Raw genomic sequence first — 25,294 nt, forward strand, 5'->3', positions numbered from 1 at the left:
CTCTGTATGTAATTGCTTGTTTAAATAACTGAAAAAATGCCACTGAGATTTCTCCACAGAGAGGTTTTTATTAAATGCTTCATGACATTTGTCTAATACAAGCCATGTTTAGACTGTGTGAAGGAAAGCAATGTGATAGTAGTAAATTGTGGTGGTTTTTGTATTTATTTTTTGACATTTTTTCTAAACTAAGGTTTGTCTGTCCAGTCTTTGCTTGTTCAAAAGAACAGATGTGCTAAGTGTGTCAATATTTTTTTTGTATGTGTGCTATTCTCTTATTCTGTTTCTGAAGTTTATCTTGGTTCTCTTTCCTAGGCTGTGTGGATTGCCTGCCAGGAACTGTAAGAAATTCAGGGATTTGTCAGAAGGGAGAAGGCTTTTAGCCTCTGGGACCTTTTCTGGCATTCATTCTATCAATATTACTCCATGATAGGTGTCAGACAACATGGAGCTTACAGTCATGTCTGTTACAATGTTGTGAAATACAGACAATGCATAGGTATTGTTGAGTTGAACATGTATGTGTTTTATTCTTTGGTTTTCCATGAATTGCTATAGTGATGAGGACTAGTTGAGAAAAATTTGCAGGAGAATAATGACCAGAAGCAGATTGTGCTGTGTTTTGATATTGAAGAGTGGGTGGTTTTTTTTTTTTAGGTTAGCATTACTCCTGGTATTTTTAGTGAGTGTTGCTGCTTAGAGCAAGATAAGTAAGATCTGTATCAGAGAAACAATGGTATAAAACCTTAAAATTCCTAAATTAACTTTTTTACCACCTTTTTGGAATGGTTGGAAGCTGGCACTTCCTACTTCCTAGCACAGAGAAACATAATTTTGATCTGATGGCTCCAAACCCTGGCTTTGATATTTTTGATCATGTAAAAGCATAAATGATGAATAGAAGAAGAATAAGGGTAAGGGGTTTTTTTTGTTTTTATTCAAGGACCACAATTCTTGTGGCAAGGAAACTGTAACAGAAAAGTAGGCATAGACAGTAATTTGTGTCTGTTTTTTAAAATGTCTTTCATACTTTGCAGTGGTGTATTCCCATAAAATTTTTCAGATGTATGGGCATTTTTATTTTGAACTAGGTGTTTTTCTTTTTTTTTTTTTTTTAATATCTATCTGCAGTAGATTAGCTTTCTGAATCTATTTTGCTGAAGTTGTTGATTCAGAAATGTCACTGTAAAGAAAGTATTCATCCCCTGCAGCTTGTAAATTACTTTTCTGGCTTTCTAAAGCTTTGTGCAGAATAGGCTGACCAAGACTGAGGTTGCATGAACAGCTCTGTTGGAGAAGGAGCTGAAAAGTGCTGGTTGGGAGTTCTCTGGGTCTTGCTGTGCTTCATCAAGGTGGTGTTCCTGCTGTGGTTTGCTTTCCCCTTTAGGGGACAAATGGCATCGTAAAAACTTCAAAATTCAGTGGGGTATGAGCTTTTTACCTGGTGAAAATCTAATAGCCTCTAAGATGCAAAGGGGCATCTAGAAAACAGAGATTGGCAGTGCTGTTGTGCATGTGCTTTGGCAGTGAATGCATCATTTCCTAGGCTAAAAGCTTTGGCTGAAGATTTTCTTTTTTCCTGCTGTTTCTATTGATACTCTTTCATCAACTGATCCACTTGTGAATTATGAAAGAAACCACGAGGGAATTGAAGCAAAGAGAAAATTGTGGTCTTGACAGATGGACTCAGGAAAGGTTCCTTTGTGATGTGGAATAAAGTGGGGAGCTTTTACAGTGATAGATCTTACATGTATGACCTTAATTAAATGACAGAGCTATTTATTGAACAATATTAGAATTGTATATATCCCCAGGAAACAAGCTAGTGTGTTACAGCTGCAGTGTAGGAGATCAGATTACAAGTTTAGTGTTTCAAAACTCATGTTGACATGTTGACTTGGAAGCATGAATAGGTGGTGACATGATGAAGATAAAATATTAGGATACTGTTGCACATACTACCATAAGATCCTAATATAATTTGCTGTTTCTACCATTCATAATATAGCCAAAGCAAATTTGAGGCTGGATGAGTGCAGTGGATTTTTGTACACTCAAATGCATCTACACACAAAGTTGCTACTGTAATATAAATTTGAATTCCTGTCTTCTCTGATAACTTCACTCTGCTTCTTTCAAAAACATTCATTGCCTCAACAAAAATAAAACTAAAAGGATGTCAGTGTTTTTGAGAGCCAGGGCAAACTTGGGAGCAGAAGGAAAAGAAAATAGGGAATGCAGATTTACAGAAGCTCTAAAGGTTGTCATGAAAGCTCGGGTTACATCTCTTTCAGAAAGTGTCCAGACTCTGCTGTGTTCTGTTTTCTAGCTATGAGGAGAAAAATGTGTGGTGTGGGAGTCGTGTGGGTAGGGTTTTTAAATAATTGTTGGGGTGGTCATAAGATAACTGGAGCAAACAGGTTGTAATTGCAACCTGTAGTGTTGCTTTTCATGATGGTTATTGCAGTGACATGGTAATTGCAGACCACATGAAATCTCAATAACTTCTGTGGAGGATTCTGCCTGCTTGTTCCTTTGTGCTCTGCTGTGATAGCTGACAAGGGAGATGGCCAAAGGCAGGCAGCTTAAAAAATTGTATCATGTGTCTACATGAGCAAGATGGCTATTGACCTTCAGGTGAAATAATGGCATATTTCAGTGTGAGTCTTCAGGAATTCTTGGTGTTCTGATATCTTGGTTAGATATCACTAAGAAATGTTTATTAGTAGATAGAGGCATGTAAGTGCTTTTTGTTAATTTTTTAGAAATACAGGTAACTGTCAAATCTTAAAGAAATAGCTTCTGCATTATTCATGATGCAATTTGTATTGGATACAATCGTGTCAGTACTCCAGGGAATGCTGTTTATTATGGGAAGTGTTCTACCCTACCAAAATGCAGCCAAACAAAACCCATATCATCATACATTACCGACACTGCACAACCCTTGTGATTATTGCAAAAGTATCTTGAATTCAAGTATTATGAAAGGGTAAAATATACTGAGTTTGTGTTTTCAGATCTTAAAAAAATACTTACATCACATCTTCTTTTTTTACATTAATTACCTTTCCTGCTTTTGCCTGCCATGAGAACCATTTCCTTGTACGCCTTTATTGTATCCTTTTTACACAGGGAGCAATCTGGAGTAAGTATTGTGGGTGTCCAAGCCAGCACTTCATGGTCTTTGAGAAGTTTGGGATTTGAGGCTGATAATACAAATCTTTCTTTTGAAAAAATACAGCAGTTGTGTTACTTGACAAGGTAGAGGAGGGAATTCACTCCGGAGCATTAATTACAAAAGAAAGAAATATGTTTTAGAAAGATGGAAGTTTGATTGTCAAATACCTTAGTACTTGGTAATAATGTAGAACAAGTTTGGTTTTGGTTTTTTTTTTAATTGTTCCTGTGATGTCTGTGTTGTAAACAGCCAGAATAAAAGTACTTGTGAAACAAAATCTGTCTGATTCTGTCATTGTTATAACATATATTTTATATTTAATTGGAATATGCTGCATGCTACTGAAACTCTTCATGAAAACTCGTGAACACTTATAGATGACCTCAGGGTTGAGGGAGTAGAGGATCTTGTAAGTTTGTGTGGAGCTGGTGGTGTGGGATCATACAGATCAAAAATAAAGGAGATTACAAGTGCAAACTAAAATTGTGGCAGCATTTTTTCTTCAGTCTTCAACACTGTTAATGAAATGGGATTATTTGGCTACTCAACTCTGTTCAAGGTGTGTTATTAATGGATTTGATGGGGGAGACACTGTGTGTGTGTATTTTCTGTGACTTTTTTGTGGAGGGATGAAATGTAAGAGAATAGTGCAGAAGGCAGTCTCACCCCTGAAGAGCTGCAGCTGTACCAATCACCAGAGATTGAGGCCTGCCCTTAACAGGCCACAGCTGTGTCCAATAAAATGAGTGCGGTAGCTGCGTGAGGAGAGAGTTGGAGTTTGTTGGTTGTGCTGTGAAGGAGTCAGTGCTGTGAGGAGCTGCACATGAGAAATCACTGAGAAGGTATGGAACTCTTGCAATAAGATGACAGCAGGGTTTTGTGGGTTTTTTTTTTTTTTTTTCCCCCTTTCTGAATTTCTCTGTGAACTGTCCAAGGAGTGAGAGTTTTCGGAACTTTAGCAATAAGCAAAGTTTGAAGTTCACTGAATGGTCCTAGAATAGCTGTCCTTGATGCAAGTTAAACTTAGTATTAAGTTTATATTTGTTTCTGGGAGAACACATTAAATAAAAAATCAATAATTAGGTAGGCTGAGATAGTTTCTGTTGCACTATTTTCTTACTATTCACCCCCATAACCACTGCTTTCCCATTACTGTCCCATCAAAACCAAACCAAAACCCAACCAACCAGCAAGAAAATCTCAAACAGAAAACTCCCACAAAACCCTTTGGCAGCTAGTTGCTACTAGGAATTTCTTCTCAAAGGAAAAGTGGAGGGTGCCTGACACTGAATTTGGTCTAGAAAGAGCTAGCTAATTTAGTTTTTAAGATTTAGTTTTTAAGTTTTGGCCTTGCATTCTTGTTTGTTTTAGTAGAAGGTTACCATATCATGTTCACTGTCTTTCATGTTTGCTGGCATCTGCCTCAATACTTACTTTGAAAATACTTACCTCCTCTGCCCAATAATGTAAATAATGACCTAATTAAAGAACAGCTTTTCTCTTTAAGATACCTTAAGCTTTTAAAACTTTTAAGAGGATGAGTTTAGGTTTGTTTTCTTTTTTTTTTTTTTTTTTTTGCCTGTGGATCTTGGCTATGTTTGAGCTATTTGAAATGTCAGGTTCATAAAATTCTATCAGGGACAGTTTGACTTGTTTTGAGAACTGCATGGAGAAAAGTAGCCCTGTTCGTTGTGGAGCTCACAGCTTGTCTTTGCTCCAAACTGAGGTGAAGGGGAGGAGGAAGGTCTTGCCAAAAGGGAAAGTTGTGGCCGAAGAACAGGTCAGGGCCTGGCTGTGGGACCCTGCTTTTTGCTTATCCTGGACTTGGAGCATGCTGGGAGCCTGAGGAACTAAATGGGAGGGCTGATGGAGAAGCTGAGTTGATCCTGTGTGCTCTTAAAGGGTCTGACAGAACAGAGTTACATCACGTGTGCAGGTTGAGATCTGTGTTGGAGAACAGACATGAGCCTCCCCCAAAGGTCGAGTGTTACACATGAGCACAATGCAGTTCTAACAACTCTTTTAGTACTAGAGAGAGAGATGAATTGCTGGTTTGGACTCCTTAATATTGTCCAGATCACTTTTTGTTCAGATTTTTCACGATATATACAGACTATGCTTTTATGAATCTAGTTTTTGTGGATTTTACCTCAGTAAGCAACCTGAAAGGATATGCTTGATTAGGAATAATTGATAAATTTAGGAAGCTTCTCTTAAGAAGCTGTCTGACAAGTTGAAAATTTGGGTTGTTTCAGTTGTATTTCCTAAAATCATCAAATGGCTTGGGTTGGAAAAGATCTTGAAAATCATGCAGTTCCAACCTGCCGCCATGCACAGGGGTGCCTTCCAGTGCAGATAAAGGAAAAAAGAACATTTAAATTCAAGCCCTGCTTATTGTTTTCCTCCTCACCTGATGTGCACATCTTGTGCTGGAAACCTTTAATGAGCTTTTGCTCCTTGTAGGACATGAAACATAACTGCATGGGCTGTGTGAAATTTGGATTTGGGAGAGAAGCTGTGGTTCTGGGTTGTGTTTACCTGTCTGACCTGTACTAAAGGACTGTGAAGGAGAAAGAAGGGCTTTTCTGCCAGTCTCTTGTCTGTCTGGTGTGTTGCTGGAAGCTTTCTGTCATAACCAAGTGCAAGTGTATTGTGTAATGTGGTGCACTGGGACACCACACCAGGGCTTTTGAACAGAAGTGTCTGCAAACTTCATCACAAAATCACCCCCTCTGTGGTTTAACATTTAAAAGAAATTAAGAGTTCATTTTGTGTGCACGTTCTTAAAGGCACACAAATGCTCAGCTCAAAAAAACCCAAGAAGAATAATTATGAATTTTTCTTAGAGTGTATGAATGATGGACTATAATGACTCAGTCTTCCTTCAGATTTAAAAGAAGGGAGGTCCATATCAACAGCTCTTTGCTGTGAGAGAGGCTACATGATGTGTGGCGTTACACTAATTCTAGCCATCACACTGCAATGAATTAAACTGTGACTCCCTCCCTGGTGATGTAGAGCTATGTTTTGTCCTTTGCAAAGGAAGATGGATGCTAAACTACTATTGAGGTAGGAGCTGGGCTGTTTTCTCCAAGTTTTTGTGTGTTTTAGCTTTGTGGAATTCTTGTGTGCATAGATACAGAAACACAAACAAAGAAAATTAATGCAAGCTTAGGGGAGGTGTATGTGGTTGCCAGTAATCCAAGATATATTAGAATGCTTTGGCATTTGCTGTGTTAGTATCTGTTGTGATCTCCATTGTTAGTTTTATTTATCTTATGTGCTTTGTGGTGGTTTTAAATTTAGTTTTTTTAAAGCAGAACTGTCTAGCTTCACGGTAGATGTGAAGTACTAAATGTTCAGAGAACAATTCCGGTTGAAGGGGACCTCTCAAAACTGTTTGAGTCTCACCCTCCTGCTCAGGACTGGGCCAATGTTGCATTGGGACTGGATGGTTCACGGTTTTGTTTTCTTGCATGTGAAACCTACGGGAATGGAGCCTTGGTCCTAAGAGAATATTTATTTTCTTCTCTCTAGGTGGCACCCCCTGTCAGTTTTTGCATGTGTTTTACTCACTAATCTTTCATCCTGTACCAGTTCAGATGGCAATTGAAAAAGGCTTCTAACTGGCAGTGCACAAACTTTGTGTATTGGGAGGGGCAGAATAGGTGGTTATGGAATAGGTGGTCATGTATGGGTAGCTCTGTAAAAGCTGAATGTGAGTTCAAGCTCTCCAAGAGTAGAAGGAAAAGTTTAAGTAGGGCTTTTTGGGAGGGCTGTATGCAGTTTAAAAGTTATACATTTATTCCTGGAATAATAAATAGCCAAGATGCTCTGATGCAAAGAATAAAAGGTGATAAAAAATGAAACATGTTAATTGTTTGCATAGCTAACAATACTGATTATCTTCCTTGATGCCTTGGAAGTATTAATATCATTATTACCAGCTTTATTATTCATATATAGCTCACAAATGAAGAGACTGATTTCCTAAAAAACTCTGAACACTTGAAGTTTTGGCTCATGGTTTTTCTGCTTTGTTATTCCCTTGTGCTGGTGCATATCAAGTTGACCTCAAATAAGGAGGCTCTGCTGCCTGATGCTTTGGGACTAACCTGTTGTCCTGCTTGCCTCAGTTTGTAGGTTTTTCTTTGGCAGTTCTCCAGGCTGGAAATTGGAGCTGGTAGTATTTTCTAGGCTTAGCTCCAGTAAAAGAGATATTACTTTTATGTTTTGTTCTATGAATTTTAGGAGAGGGGATGTAAACAATCAGATGTGCAGATCATCATATACATTCTTTTATTTTTCAATCAAGGCTGCAGTGCACTGCTTTTTTTATTTTGTGCTTTAAAGATAGGTACTTTAAAACACAGCTTTTCAAGCAAGTAATCCAGTGCAAATTGTCCAAGTTTATTTATAAAGAGAAAAAAACTAAGTAGTCATAAGGATGTCATAATGGGTGACATTATGGAAAATTATTAAAGAGGAAAATTGTCCAGCATATAATCCATTACTATGTTGCTCAACCTATTTGCTGTTTAAGTTTATTCATCTATAGTGAGTGCTTAGTAATATTAATTCTCTACAGAAAAGGTTTTGTATAAACATGCCTATGTTAAATTTTCTATGAAAGATGGCTCTAACTTTAGTTGTTTTAGAAGGTGCATATAGTTTTGGGCAGACAAGATGAATTTGAAATTGCAGACAACCAATTTTTTCTACCCAGTAAATAAAGTGTTCTATTACATCTTTTATTTCCTAACTCCGTATATTAGATAAGGGTTTATTCCGTGATCTTGGAAGTTTTCCCAGTAGCACTTCACAGTAAGAGTGGTTACACTTGCATGTGCAGTGTGTCAGGATGACTAACCCTGGCAATACCAGACATTCTAACTTGGTAGTTCTGCTTTGAATTGTTGCAATTGCTGTGTCCCAAGTTACCTCACCACTTCAGATATTTAAAATTCTGCTGTAAACTTCACTGTCTTGATGTGCCTTGAGTTATTAAGAGATTTGAATGTTGCACAGTAATGAAGAACTAGATAATACTCTCCCCTCTATTTTGTTTGCAATTTTCTTTAGTCAAATCAATTCAAAACTTGAATCATAAGCTTTCTAATGTTGTGACAGATAAGTCACATTGTAGAAAATATTTGCTTGCTTGGCAACTGCAAAGTAAATGATGTCTAAAATGATTGGGCTCTCCCTAACATCCAGTACAGCTGCACTCCCATCAGAAAGAGGTTTCTTGGAAGTTATACCATATGTACTTAGGAGCTTAAATCATGTGGAAGGGGCTATGTGGGATGAATCCAACAGCTGCTGGGCAGTGCTTTTTCTGCAGTTACATGCTTAACAGATTTGGGTGATGCTGCAAATCATGCAGTTTTAGTCCGATTGAGATTATATCAAAGAGATATGGTACCTTAGCATTTCACAAGAATAGCCAGACTGTGTGAAAACTAAAGTGTCCTGTTTTCAATAAAGTTTAAAATTTTCAGTATAGCAACTTGGAAAATCTGCTGTTTGCTTTTTTGGCTAAAACAATCTTGTTAATGGGTAGTATTTCTTACCTCAATATTCATTCTAACTGAACTCTGGAATAAACAGTGTTTAGACTGCACCTTGAAAATGCTTGGACATGAATGTCACAAACTATTCCTAGCAGCTCTTAACAACAATACTTGCTTTTAGCTTGCTTGGCTCCTGTGGGAATTGATTGCCTGGGACTAGTTACAGACATTTCTCAAGTACACAAGTTCTAATTATACTTCTGGTACATTGACAGTAAATTATGAAGACTTGGCATTGTGGTCGGTATAAATGTTTGGGTGCTTGGCTTCCCTTGTTGCTCTTGTCTGCATTTCAAGCAGCTAAGAATTAAATTTAGAAAAGTTTGTGCTGTGAAGCCACTGTGGTGCCTCTGCTGAGGTGACTGGAGCTGTGTGATAATGGTGTTCACCCCTCCCCACCCCAAATATCCCAGATCTTATTTCCCAATCACTAGAGGTGACTTTTTCTCCCTTAAAATGGTTTTCTCAATAGACTTTTCCCAGGCATTGCAGAGCAGAGCAGGCATGCTGGGGGAGTTGAATGTTTGGTCTGTGTGAACAGCCCCCACCGCTCCTGAGCCTGCAGAGAAAACACTCCCTGATCAAACCAGTGATGGCTGATCAAAGCTGGCAGAGTGGTCAGTAATAAAAGCAATAGTCCTTCCTTCTCATTCCATGTTTAATACTTGTTTGTCCAGCTGTGGTGCTGTGTAAAAATCTCATGCAGGCTTTTCTCTCCTGGAGTTCTGTGAAGTTTTGTTACGATAAAATACAGCGGTAAATGAAAAGTGGGTGATGACAAACACTTAAAGGCCAGGAAGAAACCTGCAATGGCAGGATATTTGTGTGCATGACAGGGATTGGGAGTATATGTTTGTGCATGGCAAATTTAAACAAATCATGTATTTTAGATGATGCACGAGTACATGCGCATTCTAAAGCTAGTAGAATTTAAGGGGTTATTTCATTAGGTGGCATACTGTAGGTTTATGGAAAGGAAAATTGCTATAGTGAGGACAGTTTGGAGAGGCAGTAAAGAAGCCAGGTGTTGATATAGGTATCTTTTCTCAAACCATCTTTTTGGCAGTCTCTTAAGATGGCTGTCCATTTAAATGTGCTTCAGGTTTGACAAAAAAAAAAATCTGTAGTAAGGGGAGGTTGTGTTTGATATTTATCAAGGATGAGAATTTTTATTTAAGTTTCTAACATGTCTTTCAAATAGTGACCTATGCAATAGTTTAAATATACAAGCTGTTGATCTTATCCATTATATCGTGACTTCATTTTTAGTTCTGGAGCATATTTTTAAGGGAGGTGAAATATGACTTGTGGAAATGAGCAATGAAGCAGTAGCTAGAGCAGCTGGGCAGTTTTCTGGCAGGGAATTCAAATAACAATTCTTACTCCATCGTGTTTCCGCCAAAGTGGGATGAGTGGCAAAGGTAGTGAGGAATATTTGGTGTTTTATTTCAAATAAATCAGCAGTTCTGACTTCTGATTTAAAAGCTTTTTTTCTGTCTGGTAGACAAATAAAACTTTCAGGTTTAATTTCTGGTGAATTTATTTAGAAAGGTAAGTCCTTAGGCTTGTGTTGAGCTTCATTTATTGCAGTTAATGTTACTTGCAGCTTTTCAATGTGGGAGTCAAACTGATGCAGCAGACTTGAAATCCAAGTTTGAAAAGAAACCCGTGTCTTGTTATGTTTGCTGCTGTGGCAAGCTAATAAAAAACCCAAACCCACAATATACAAACCAGCTTGAAAACAAAATTAAAGTGTTATTGAAGTCTATTATTTTGTCACTATGCAGGGCTTTTACAACATGTAGGAGGTGTGTGAGCTGATTCTCACTGCTCAAATAAATGTTTTAGAAATGGTGCCATCTGGTGCTTCCAGCTTACTGAAGTCCTGCAAGAGTTAATAATACTTGACTATCAAGAGGAGAATTACAAATTATTTTTACAAAAATTCTGGTTTTTCCCTGAAGTCTCTTGCACAGCAACTTTGTTTTGATTCCAGCTTTGTAGTAGTGCTGTAGTAATCCTTGCCTCTTTGCCCCAAACTGGATCTTGATTTCTGTTAACACAAAGGGGGTTTGTTAGCAATAGCTAGCAGAGGAATCAAATGGGAATTGAGAAGCTGCTGTTTACAGCTTCATTAAAATTAATTCTGGTAAATGAAACATCTGAGTTCTTTCTAGATTAAGGTGCTTTTTAAGCATTTATTGATATGATGAGTAGAAACAGTTTTGAATGTTCTACTAATAAATACATGCTTAGAAGAGAAACAATAAGCTGTTTTTAGCATGGGGAGAAAATCTAATCTTTGGTTTCCAGTTAAATAGTACTGAATAACAAGAATTTGTGAATGTATAATAAAAAGGCATTAGTAAACCAGATTAATTTTTGGCTCAGTTGTCTTCATATTACAAACACATAAATAATTATACTGTTCCTATAGGTTACCCATGAATGTGATTAATGTTCAGTGTTACATTTTTTAGTGTGTTTCGGCAATATGGTAACCTGAATATTTAGCAAGACCACAATTTCAAATTAAAGCAATAACTCAGAGTTAGTGAGGTAAGGTGTGCAGTGTGCCCCACTCCTCGACAGCCCCTGGGAGAGAGCAGTGTCTTGTCCCACTGCTTTGGCAGCAAGAGCCTCTTTATCAGCTACTGGCGTTCCAGTCACGCCTGTGCTCACGTCTCTGCTACATGCTCTGCTGATTACCTTGGAAAAGGGCAATGCTGTAACTGTTCAACTGACCTTTCAGTTTATTTTCTCTTGTGTAATATGAAACATGAGCTAACGCAGCCCCAGTCTACTGATTTCAAGAAAATCTGTCGCTGTGCTTCTGCAGCTTTCTGCTCAGATGTGATGGGGTTTCTCTGTAGTTACATTAATTCCAGAAACTCCATCAACTTCAGATATCATCACAACAGTGAAGCAAATTATTATAGCTAAAAGAGGGGCTTTAGTGTAGAACTCATGCATAATAAAGACTGCTTAGCAGAGGAATAATGGAACAATGACTATGAAATGAAGAAATCCTGTACCTAAATAAATGAAGTATGCTGCTGCTAAATTTGTCTCCTTACATTCAGAGAAAAAATATATAGAACTCTCATTATTTTGTAATTGCTGTCTTATTTAGACTGTGCCCTTGTGATAGGGAAGCTGTTTTGAGTGCTTTGGCAGATACAGAATATACTTAGCTGTGCCATTCCAGAAGGTTGTAACACAACTTAGTATTGTAAGGTTTGGGGGTTTGTCTGTGGAGTTTTTTTTTAATTATTGGTTTTTTTAATTTAATTTTTCTTTATTTGTGGTTTTTTTTTCCTTACTTTGTTCTTTGAGGAGTGTGTGCTTTATTTGTTTCATTTTCTCAAATTGCTGTATATCTTTTATTCCATTAGAGGGTTAAAGTAAATGGCTTTCTTGTAGGAAGTGTTGATACATGTGCAGTTCTTTCTTCTTTCCTCCTGCAATTGATGTCTCTAAGTAGTTTGCTGGGCTTCTGATGGAAAGAAAATGCCTCTTGGTCCTTCTAAACACTAGTAATTTGTTACACTTAGCCTGTGAGGTGCATCCATGTGTTTCTAATAAACTGAAGTGGGTGAGAGATGAACAGGAATGTGTATAAGTGAGCCTCTAAATATTGGCCAGGGAGAGGTGGGTGGGAGGGGGATTGTTTTTGGGATTGGGATTGGTTTAGAGAAGCCAGTGGGGCAGTTGTTAATAATTGATTGCATTAAGTTTGCATTTGGTACATCTTGTAACCTCTCCTGCATTTGGTTCCAAGTTGAGAATTGTGTGTGTTCATTCTGATGCTGATGGCAAACACATTACAGCTGTCAAATGCTGCCAAAGCCAATAAGTTACCTTAATGCTTAAAGCAGGGAAGATGGCTCCTGGTCAGCAACAAATAATCTTCTTGCTAAAATACTATGAAGTGATATTTATCCATATTAGACATCACAGCTTACAGGTCTTTGCATTTCTGCTAGAAATTGCTGATAGGATGTCAAGAAAATCTGTAGTTCCTCTTTTTTCTGCCCATTTTTTGTTGTGCTTCCACATACTAGACTTTTTGTTAGGGCATGACTTGCATGTCATTGTACTTAAAATTATTTTGCAAGGAGGTGATGCTGAATCAGATGTCTTGTCTTGTGTTGATGGCTTCCAACAGAGTGATTATGTATTATTTATCTCAAGCAAATATTTCTTAATTTTTGATGTTGCATTTAGTTTGAGATGTGAACTACATTAGTGTTCTAGGCATAAATTCTTTACCTCAGCATTTTGCAGTCATGAAACATCCAGAGAGAATTGGGAGTTATTAATTATCTGCCAAGCAGAGAAAATTTGGAAAAGTTATTTTTCAAGCTTTTGCATGTCTTGCTCACTCTTATGACTTCTCTGCTGGATGGTCTTCTAGCAGCTAGTAAAAAACCACATTTTTGGTAGGAATTACAACATAAATGGTTTACCTGTGTACATTCCTTATTGCAATAACTATATCCTCAATTTACTTGGTTAACTGTTGATTTTATGACTCCTGAAAGGAACCTAATGCCATTGGCAACCTGCAGAAGCCTTAGTTTTCTGCTAAAAGTGTGTTTTATATTTGCTCTGATGTTGGAGAGAGGCGAATTATTTTTTAGTGAGCAACTTTGCAGAAGGAGCAATTAGAAGATTTGGAGAATTCAGATTTAGCTATGGGGAAACTTCTTAAGATCGTGATTTCAGAATCATATAACAACTTTACTTTTAACCTGCAGAGAAGCAAAATTAGGTGGTCATCTCCTGGATCTTTGTAATAATCATCCATGGCTATCTTGTGCTTCTAAAGCATCTCTCTCAGAATTGTTCTAACACTTCAAAGGCTGCATGAGTTGCATGTTCTTCATGTTCCTTAATCTATTTAAATGTATATTAAACAAGATTTCCTGAATGGGACATGACTTGCTTGCAGAAAGTGCAAGTCAATCAACTACAACTATAAAATTGTTAAAAGTTAAAAATGCATTAAATCTGTCGTTCTCAAGTAGTCATACCTACCCAAGATTTACTGCGCCTTTCCTTTTTCCTGTTTTCCTGAAGGGTGGTTGCTCTGTGTAATACTCTGAACAGCCAAATGAAAAGTGTGTGACAGAGGGTGGAGAAAAGAATGAAGTAAAACCCAAGGCTTCTGTTTTGGTGTATTTTCACTAGTGACAAATGAAATTGAAGAAGCTGCCAGCAGGAATTTGCTTGTATTGCATCATTCTAGTTCAGAGTGGTCTAGTGCCTTTAATTTGCTGGGCTGCAGAAATTTACTTTAGGAAGAGCTTTATCTCTCCTACTTTAGTCTTCCTGCAATCCATTGCTTTCTGACCAGTTGAATGATGAGAGATTGAGGGAATAACTGGCTACAGACTCAAAGGGAAGATGAGATCCAGGGCTTCACTAATTTGACCAGGGACTATGCACTGGCTTTGGTGTCAGTGAAAGTCTTTGTAACTGCATCTTCAAAGTGATTGCAGCAATATTAGAGGCAATTTGTGAACAATGCCATAAAGCTTTGGACTGTAGTCCATGACACTGACATTAACTTAAATGTTTGTACTTGCTGGAAAATGTAGGATTTGGTTACAGAGAGTACCTCACTTGGTATTTTCTTTCATTTCCTGTTTCCTTTGGTATCTGCAGAATTGGACTTTCCATATGGATACCATTATCAAAGTCTCCTACTTGCTTTCATCTTTTGAATAAATTAGCATTAATATTGGGCCAATACTGTTGAAATAAGCTTTGACCAAAAGATGATGTGGACAAAAATCTAAAAGATGAAGAGCTACTAAAACCAGCATCATAAGCAGAAGAGGGGCTAAAATCATTAATTGCAGTGTTGTTGCCACAGGTCTTTAGTAAGATGACTGACTGTTCTATAACCTGCAATAACAAGAGCTTTGTAAAAAAACCATGAGAATGGGCACAAAAATGTCTCGAAGTTTTGCAGCAATCTGGTAGTCAGCACCAGCCTCTTTAAAAGAAAGTATCTTGTATACCTTTTTGGTTATATTAGTTTCTGTTTAGATTCTAGTGATGCCTGAGAAACTAAAGCTAATCTGGTTAAATTTAAAAGTTTAAAATACTACAATACCTCTTTGTTATTTTATGAGGTGGCCAGGAAGGAGTTAGTACCTCTTCTCCTTGGAAGAATAAAGATGTGAAAGCTTTATGTGGAGCTCTAACTCGGTGCTTTGACTTACCATCAGACTGTTCAATGATCTGCCAAAAGTCTTATTTCAATAAAGCAGTTGACTTTGGGGAGATAGGGCAAGCTTAGCTTTGTTTTTCTTATGCTTCATATTGAGGCTAACAATTTTTACATATACCTGAGACTTTTTTAACGGGTTCAATTGTTGTATTAACTCAGGGGTTATTGGAACTGCAGAACCAGGGTGTTTGTATATCAAACTTACAAAATAAATAGAACATGGTTTTTAGTATAAGGCTGTATAGTTTAACATTAAACTTAGAACTCTTTACTTCTACTGCACAAATTTTAGTTGTGTAGGTATCCATAAGACAAAATATTTGAGGGTGTTTCAGTGATAGAAGTGTGAGGAGTAAGTGCTCACCTGACATGTCAGTTCTTGAAGTGGTTGCTGATGTAATATTGTCTTTGTGTTCACTTAGAAGGCTATTTTTTTGGCAGGGTACTTGTTTACTAGATAGCCATTATAGTAATTCATGTTAGATGTTTTAATCCTGCTTCTATGGAAAGTCAGCCAATTCCTACACTTCTATTGTAAGGCTTCCAAACAAAGCTGCATATAAAGCATGGGATTTAAAGCAATGCTGTGTTACAAATTATGGATGCAACAATAGGAAAAGACTGTTGTGACTATGTTTCAGGTGATGTTTACGATTACCAGTATTTCACACTGGAATAATGATGGGGAGGGCAAAAATGTTGGTGTAAAAGCACTTGGTAACAGAGTAGTTCTTTGTTTCAGTCTCTGTGTTCTGTGTTCTTGGGCTCATGCTGAGACTGAAATATTTTCAGTAAGTCTGAAGATGACAATTTCATTATTTCAGTTTTAAGAAACACTGATCTATTAACAGAGGCTAAATGAATGAATAAGGGGCTTGAAAACCTTGCCTTTTCATAAAAACTCCAGGATCCAGGAGTACACCATAAGCAGCCCCCCTTCTGCTGCTTACACTTGTCAGATTTGTGTTGCTGTACCTGTAGTAAAGGACTTCACATGCAACTTCTTTCAGTCCCTTCAGATGCTCTGTTCAGAAATTCTGTGGATCTTCTTGTTGCTCAGTTTATTTTGTCCCAAAGGTAATGGTTGTGCTTTTCAAATCATAGTTTAACTAGTAATCCTCAGCAGTGTTGATGTTCACACTCAGAAATTGCAAAATCTTAACAGACTTTGCACTTTCTGAGAACTTGAAAAGTATGAAGGCAGAAGTCAGTCTTTTGTTGTGACTTACAGCTCTAGATGCTGAGGTTGACTGTTCCCATGTCCAGAATATTGAGATTCTAACTTACAAAATGCATTCAGAGTCTGTCATTTAAGTGTATATATGCATAGCTGAACGTGACATAATTTTCAGTGTTGAAGAGATCACAAAATGTAGTCTTAATCAAATGTTTATCTCTGGTATTAAGACCTATATGCTGTTAGTGAACAATATAAACATTAGGAATTGGTTGGGAAAAAAAGTTCCTCTGGTTTTCTGTGTGTAATCCTGGGATGTCACTTTGGAAGATAAACTAAGCGTTTAACAAGCCTTAGTAGTATAGAAATGAAAGCTGAAATATTCAGAAAAATATTCCAAAAAAAAAAAAAGAAAAATTTTTGCAAGAGTGAGCCTCTGAATATTGGCCAGGAAAGCAAAATCTTGAACTTCCCTAAAATACATGAGTATGTACTTAACTCAGTCCTTCCCTTCAAAGGAGCAGCAGGCCACAGTTGCTGCTTTACGAGCCCTTTCTGCTGCTTTTCAAGGCCTTCTGTGACAAGTAATGTTGTTCTGTGTCCAGAAGTATTTCATCTCCTGAGATGAGTTTTTGGAATAGTTCACAGCAAAAGTAATTGATCCATTTCAGGAGTTGGTGAGTTTTTTGTGAGCTTTGAGCAAACTACAGTTCCTTACTGTATAATCTCGGGAGGTGGTTAAAAAGAATAAATTCTTTCTAGATTATAATTTAAAATCAATTACAGAGAGCACTGCTTGTTGAAAAAAATCTTTATTTCTGCAATGTGATGCAGCAATAATACCTGAATTAACTTAGTCTATTAAAATCAGCGTGCTTCTGTACAAATAGAAGGAACATTCTTACTCAGTGTACATGATGGTGTGTTCCAAGTCTGTCCTGTATAAAAAGTAATTATTGTAAAAATGTTACACGTCCTTGCTCAGCAATTCTTCTAGTATGTTCCTTTTCTTGCCTACCCTCCCTCTCCCCCCAAAAATAATTTATTGAGCATGTAATCTTGTTCACCACTCTTTTCAAAGTGAGCAGAGACTTGACTTTTTCACAATGATACTCATGATCATGTCATCTACTAAATGCCATGGTCTCTTTGTGTCGTGGTTTGCTTAAACTCTCAATTTACTGAAAGGCAAAAATTGAAGCAGTGGGTGTTCTTAGTGCTTTTATGACAAGAATCAAGAGTTTACAATGTCTGTATTACTGATTTTTTTCCCGAAGATACAGAATCACGTAATTGCTTTCTGAAGTTCCGTTTTCATCCATCCCACATTCAAATCCTGAATTTGTTAGAGGCTTATTTCTTCTGAAGGAGATGAGTGGGTTTGATTCCTAGGAAGGGATAATGTTGAGGAAGAGGAGTAGGCCACTGGTGTGTGTTGCACCTCTAGGTGATGTGAAGTGAATAGAAACCTTTTCCTTTTCTGCACTGAGATTTTCAGTCCTTCTTTATGTCCATTTGTTTTTCTCTGGTAATAAAGGATTCATTTCCTTCTTCTGCAGCTTTCTAGGGTTTGTGACTGACTTTTGTTTCAAAATGAAGCTTACCACTACTTTTACTTTCTGCTGAGTATGGTAAATACGGCATCCACTCATCTTCTTAAAGCTGTGGCAATGTATTTGTGGTAGGAGTGGGGAGGAAAAGAATAATTTTGGTTAGATAACATATTTCAAACCCCCCTCTTTTATTTTACCTCTATCAAGCTCATTGCTTCAGTTAGATCTTCTCTGAAGTCACAGCAGCTGCTTACAGTAAAACAGATCCTGCTTCAGCCACAGAAGAACAAGGCGGAAGCAATACATGTGACAGGCAGCAATTTTGAAACAGCATTTTAGGGCAGACAAACAGGGATTTGCAGATAACACTCCAAATATGCTTCTTATTATACATATTTTTCCCTTAACCAATTAAAATATATATATATATACAGAGAAAATATCTATATGTATATAATTATACTCCTTGTATCATACAATATTTTAAAGAATGACTTAAATTTCTAAGCTATAGTGGTTGGTTTACTTTTTTCCCCAAGGAGAACTCTTCAAAAATAGAGTAACTTGAATTTACCAGATGATATATGTTAAAATTCTGAGGGTATTTGTGACTTGCTCTGTGTTTCTGTATTTAAGGTTTATATAAGTCGTTGTGATTGAAGCTGTTGAAAATGTAAGTCAAGCAACTGAGTTTGTATATGTATATAATACACTTATAGTTGGAAATCTGATAAGATATTTTCCCTCAAGGACATAAATGAAATTGATTATCAGAGCAGTAGTAGTTAGTAATGCACTTCTGAGGATTATACCCATGAGCAAATTTTAAAGGAATAATGCAGGTGGATGGGCAAAAATAGTTATGAGTGTATTTGCTACTGTGTATCCTGGAGGCATTTTCAAATCTTTCTCCCTTTAAAGATGATCATCAGTCTTAATAATAAAATAATAAAAACTCACTGGGAGATTAACCTTAATAGTAATAGTACTCTAAATTAATACAGGCAATGCTGTTTACCTTAACTAGTAATCCGGCATTTTAATCTTCTACTTTGAACTACGGGCCAAAAAAATCAAAACTTTGCAACAAATCACAGAGTTCTAAGTCCTGACACTGCAAACAGACTTCTTTTTCTGAAAGCAACAAGGTGCTATTTCATAGTGTTGGTTTAGTGTTTCTATTTCCTTTTGCAAAACTTAGGAAGTGTAATAAGGCTGACAAGTTTGGTTTTGCAGGGGTTCTAACTGTTTTTTATACACTTCAGAAGACTCTACCATTTATGAAAAAGCAAACACATTTCTAATTTACCTCAGGAGTGTCTTACTGAAAACAAACAAATAACAAAAACAACTCCACAGGTAGCATTAATTAAATGCTCAATTGCAGCTTTTAGCTGTGCTTCTGCACAAAATAGCTCATAATTTAGGAGTCAAAGTTGACCATCTTGTTTGTATTGTGCCCCTGATGTTATCATCAATTCCACAAACTTGGAGAAAACAGAAAAATACATCAAAAACTTTAAGCTGCTACAGGCAAAGGTTTATGCTAGAGGTTTAGGACATTTAAATTCCAACTGGTATAAGTAGGGTATGGTCCAAATAATTTCTTTTATGAAGCTACAATTTTTTTCCAGATTGTTGCAGTGTCAAGGACTGACTGCAAAGTCTTGCTGATTGTCTCTGTAAAGAGGTTGCCTATTGAGCCCCTTTCTGCAAGGACCAGATGGGTTTGTGCACGCTGACATGCTGTACTGCAAACTTTGCGATGGCCTGAGATTGTCTGTCTGTTCAAACTGGCTGTGAGAGATGTGGCAGGCCTATCCAGCTCTCCCTAGGAGGCTTGTGTCTGATATTAATAAGATGGAAGGAAAAGTGCTAGGCTGTTCAGGGTGTGAAGTTCTCCTGTTGTGTAGTAATACTGGGATTTCTTGGCTGCCAGTCAGGAATTGTAGCTTTAGACTGAAAGTGCAAAATGTTCCTGTAAAGTAGAGAAAGCACTGACAAACAGGGAGATTGCAGTTTCAGACTGTGTAACAACCATGGAGAAATTGCATGTTTTTTTTTTTCCTATTCCAGTAGAGAGGTAGAGAGCAGTGAATCTCATGTTAGTGTGCTTATTTTTTTTTTTTTTTTTTTTGTTTTAGGTTTTTATACTAGTTAATATAAGAGATGCTTGCTAATCTTTCTAAAAAATGTTCTCTGTTTTCATTGCAAGGTATTCTCTGTTTTATAACCACTTGAAGAACATTGAGGAAAGTGAAGGTGGCCTTGATAAATTTACCAAAAGTTACAAATCCTTTGGAGTGAACCAGCTTGCAGATGGTGGAATATACTGCAAAGAGTGGGCACCAGGAGCAGAAGCAGTGTTTCTGGCAGGTGACTTCAGTAAGTATTCTTAGGAAAATTTCTTCTCCTCTGCACAATGTTTTACATAAATATTCTCTTCTTTTAAAGAAAATTTTGTCACAATGGTGAAATTCTGATAGTAAAAAATGGATGTCATGGCTTAAATGAATAATATTTTCCTCTGTGTTGCAGTAGCTTATGAAGATGTGTTTCTGTTGCTTGGTTAGTGTTACACATTTTTTTAATGTCCCAAAGGCAATGACTCATGTCACACTGGATCACACGGCAACTCAAGGCTGTACCTAAACTTCCTGAAGTTCTTTTTAAAGATTTATAACTAGAATTTTTTAAAACTGTATGCAGAGAAGCAAAAATAACAGTGAAATAATTTGGTTCTTCTTTTTACTGATCAAGCAACAGTGTTGTTAAGGACCAAGGCCCTTGAGAATTCCCTCCCATCCTGAGAGCTTAGACAAAAGTTCTGCTGGGAAATGGTAGCCTAAAATCAAACTAAATAGTACTGAAAGAGTAGCTGCTCTGTGTTTGTGAGGACAGAAGAAGGAAAGGTGTTAGCAGAATGGGAAGGTGGCAGTATTACGTGGAGGAATTGCATTGCTTCCTCTGAGAACCAGAAGACTATTCCCTTTGAAATTGGAACAAAAATATAAATTTCCTTCTTATTTGAAGGCCAGCTACACTCAAATGATGTTTTAAAACTTTTAGATTAAAGTGACATAGATCATTGCTCTTCAATCCTGCAATATTTGCTCTCCTTTTTGTTTAGGGTTTCAGAGAGCTTTGTTATTTTTTTTCCTTTTCACCTCTACTCTCTTTTCAGTTAGGTCTGCCAAAGTACTGAACAGGGACTTTGTGTGAAGTTATTTTGTTCATGTAACTGCATTTCAGAAGCATGTAGTTTTATTTATCTGGCTTTGATTTTGCAAAAATACTGATCTAGGGTATTTATGTTGCAAAGAAGCAATATGAAGAAAAGTCCTTTGAAGTAATTAACTACTTTTGCTTAAACACAAAGCCAAATGTTGGCCATACCTTACCCCTGTCTGAGGAAGCTATTGAAATGAAACTCTTTATTTTAGCAAAGTTTTTATTTAATAAAAATCCTGGTTTTCATGTGGAAGTTGAACAGAAAAGTTAGTGCAACATTGTTTTTAGCCATGATCCTGTTTGATATGACTAACATAGTGAATGATGAAGTAGCTTTTCTTAAAGTGCTGCTTGTCATTTTATTGGAGTAGACATTGATAAATAGGTAAGTGTACTTCTTGCATTTTAATATTGAAATTGGATATGTCCTCTAACACTGAATAATGAGTCGTGTATAGTTCACCTACTAGATAGATAATAGTGATTTCAGGTATCAATATAGACTGCAAGGCAGCTGGATCAGGTTATTTTCATAGGTCAATTTTATATGTAGAAACATGCAGAAAATTCTCCTTGCCTCTCCTCTACTTGCAACCCCACCCATTGCTCAAGGTTTTCATGGGATGGGTGCAGGTTAAATGTCACTACTCAGCTAAAGACCAGAATGCATTTGTTTTAAATATGTGTTTTCAAAGATGTTAACATTAACACCAGATTTTTAATATGTTTAACATTTTGAAAAGAGGCTATAGCTTGTAAATTGTCTTATCAGGTTTGGGGAGGAGTATATGTATACCAGAATAGGATAGCTTAACACTGGAATAGTTTTCTAAACCCTACTTTATTTAAAATATTTGATGTAATACATCATATAAAGCAGAAATGTAGGACTAATATCTTAGAGTAGTTGTATCTAGACACTAATGAATGCACTAATATGAAAAGGAAATAAATTAAAGGAAATTCATTGTAATGTGGAAAAACTGTGTTTCTCTATATATCAATCAATCATAGTAAAGTATTCATTCCCAAAGGGACAATAGTGTACTTGGAGAGACTGGAGGCATGGAAGATTGTCATTCAATTCATATGATCTTGAATAATATTCTCATGAGAAATTGGATTGCAAAACCCTAAGATTTAGAGTCAGATTGCTACAGATATGCTTAATTAAAACTGAATCCCTTTAACCTTTCTTTAAGTTTTCAAGCAGGTTTAAAGTCTCAGACTAAATTTATGATTATATTGTGTTTAAATTGGATATTGGGATTGCTTTTAAAAAGATTTTTTAAAAATAAAACTTTTTTTATAAAAAGAACCATAGCATAACCACATCAGGGGAAGTTGGAAATCTTAAAGAAACACTGAATTTAGGAGACAGAAGGTCTTTAGGTTTTAAACTGAAATATGGTGGTATGTAATATAAATAACTGTCAATTGATGCTTTTTGTTTTGGAATGAATAGCAGTGTTTTCCTTAATAATGTGGTATTTTCTGAGAATAGCTTAATGTTTGATGTGAAGACACAAAATATTAATCTCTGCTATTTCATTTTAAGGCATTTGAGGATCGAAAACTAGTAAGAATTAAAATGGCACATATAGGTTTTGTAGAGAGACCTTGAACTTTTTTCCCCCAAATTTATAATTAACCTTATAGTTGCTAATATCTTTGTTATGAGTTATATGTAAGATGAACATGAATAATTTACTTCTGTAATTATATACATGTGAAGCCTTCGTCCTGTACATGCGAAGTTTTTTCTGAATGACTTTTATGCCTTAAAGCAGACAGTAAAAGCTTTGCTATTAAGGTGTTTTGATTATGGGATTTTTATACCTTATTCTGAGAAATTTGTAATGAATGGGATAGCTCTAATTTATAGAAAAAATTTTAATATCAGTGTGCATTTTAAAAAAAAAAACAAAAGCTAGAAACTAGTAATAGTACACAAATCTGTAAGTGTATTAGAGAATGAAACATGAATTCAAGAAAATCCCAATGCTTTCAGAGCTGTTTTTGTCTCTTTAAAACTCCATAATTGGAGAGAAAAAGTGTTGTATCTGTTGGTGTTCTAGTATGAAGCTTTCTCTAAGAAGTATTAAATGAGCATCCAAAAACATTAAGATTTGTCAATTAGTACTTTCAGCATCTCAGTAAATCAAGTGTATGAGACAATTACTCAGCTGAATTTCCAACACTAGAGGCTCTATCAACATTATAGCTCCTTCAAAAACTCTCAGTGATAACATTGAATATTTCATTTGTGTGCCCTATTGCTGAGGAACCCAGTGACTACTGGCAATTTATTGCTGCTTTAAAATTGACTGTTTCAAAATAAGTCACTGTGAGTGACTGTGAGTTTTGAGAGTAACCCATGGAATTTATTTGGGAATTGGAACACTCAGCATTTGTATTTGGTCATGTCATGTGAAGGCTCAGTGAGTTATCTGTGAACAGTTCCTTAATTTTAAAAAGAATGATATTGGTTTAAAAAGCTTAAGAGTAAGTATGCATATATTAATTTGGAAGTCAGCATTTGATATAATACCTGGTTATATTTGTGGTTTTTGTTCTTTTAGTTGTTTTCTCTTCCCTTCTTCCCAGCTAACGTTGATCTAAAATGTTGATCAGTCTGGAATATGTGGTTTGTTTTTTGCTTCCTTTTCCTTGCACTGGTGGGGAAGGCTTCTGCTGAGGTTGGAGGAGGGTAAGATAGTTGGTTCTGGGAGGATATTTGTCTATTATTTAAATTCTGACAGGATCCCTTCAGAGTGAAAAGAGAGTACCTTAAGGTGCTTAATTTGAGTATCTGACAGCTGACTAAAAACTTCATGTATCAGAATGTTTTGAGGTTTTTTTATTCCAGATTTTTACTAAAATGGATTCTAGATACTGTCATGATATCATGCCGAATTTCTTACGGCTTTCTTTCGAGATTTTTTTTAATAGAAATATATCTACATTTGATGAGTAAAGTCAAACAGTGTTATATTTCTGTGGGTGCAGATGATTGAAAGCAATAGACTGTAATGTGAGGTGGCACTAATATACAGGGAAACATCAGAAGAAGTAATGACACTTGTTTTTATGTCAGTGTTTGAGCTATTTGCCCATTTTCCAATAGCTGAAGCACAGGATCATTAATGAAATCTGCTTTAGACATGATTAATGTGAGCAGAGGAAGACCTAATTGGCCACAGTGTAGAACAGAATAGTGTCCTTGTAGGATCTCTCCAGTTATGTTCTGATTTCATATTCTAATAAAGTGGAATGCAGGTATCCTGTTGGGATACTGGAGTTTTGATGCGCCTTCCTTTGTCTGAACTACTTGTCTGATAGACTTTCTTCAAGGATGCTTTGTGTTTGCCGGCCTCTCTATTCTCTTTAGGTGTCTTCAGTTGATCAGAAAATATATGGAAATACAATTGCTGTAAGAGATTTGATTTCACTTGAGAATTCAGCTTTACTTTATGAAGTTTTTTGACTTCTGGGAAAAAACAGCTACAGTTCTTATATAAGACAAAGTCAATTATTTGATTAATATGTGAGAACAACTCCTTTCCTCTGTGAGAAGTGTTAATTTCTTGTGTGAAACTCCAAGTTCAGGCATGAGCCTCAGAGGTGTATGGATATATCCTTGTCAATGTGAAAACAAAATCAGGAGATTGAACAAGAAGTCACTCAAATTGTCATTTAGCTAGCAATATGCATTTAAATTGATTTTTTTGTCACAAATGGTAGAACCCATTTGAATTCTGTTCTACATAAAAGCTCAGTTCACGATTCTTTGGCATGCTAAGGGTGTAGTTTTGAGCAAGAAGTTCCCTTGTGCCCTCTGTTGTTGAGGTAGGATGTAGTGTTTTAATAATTGCCTGGGATTGGAAGATATAATCCCAGAGATGAGACAAAACAAAGTATCAGGCTATCAAAGATGTCTTCTGTGTTGGATTAAGCAATAGCTGAGGCTTGAACTTTTGTGCAAAAGCTTTTGTCTTTGTTTATGGCTTATGAGTATTCTGTGATGGTGTGCTTTTCCCCCAATACCTGTTCAAGCTGATTATTTGAACTTCTGCTGGTAATCTCCTCAGCTTTTTCCTGTTTGTAGTTGTTGGCAGAATCTTTGAAGTCTGTTCTCAAACTAAGATATTTCTTTTGACTTCTAGTTTTTCATCTTCATAATACTCTACTAATCACTTGTTGGTTAGTTGAGTTTTTTTTTTTTTTTCTTCCCTCAGGCATTTTGGGCTAAGTTTTGCTGAAAAATCAGAAAACCAAGCAGTAAAACTGAGATAAGCATGAGCCACTCTCTCTTTGAAAGGAATATTCAGTTTTCAG

At 36.5% G+C, this 25,294-nt stretch overlaps 1 protein-coding gene across 1 annotated transcript in view; it reads left to right on the forward strand.

The window, feature by feature from the left end:
- GBE1 (1,4-alpha-glucan branching enzyme 1) overlaps positions 1-25,294 on the forward strand; it is a 136,272-nt gene that overhangs the window by 13,407 nt on the left and 97,571 nt on the right. The window contains exon 2 of the mRNA XM_054270313.1: positions 19,941-20,110. Within this exon, the coding sequence (XP_054126288.1) occupies positions 19,941-20,110 (170 nt within the window). The remainder of the gene's footprint in view (positions 1-19,940; positions 20,111-25,294) is intronic.

This window comes from Melozone crissalis, unplaced genomic scaffold, assembly GCF_028551555.1.
Source record: "Melozone crissalis strain CALT ecotype California unplaced genomic scaffold, PUWL_Pcris_2 ptg000009l_1, whole genome shotgun sequence".
Taxonomy (NCBI): Eukaryota; Metazoa; Chordata; class Aves; order Passeriformes; family Passerellidae; genus Melozone; species Melozone crissalis.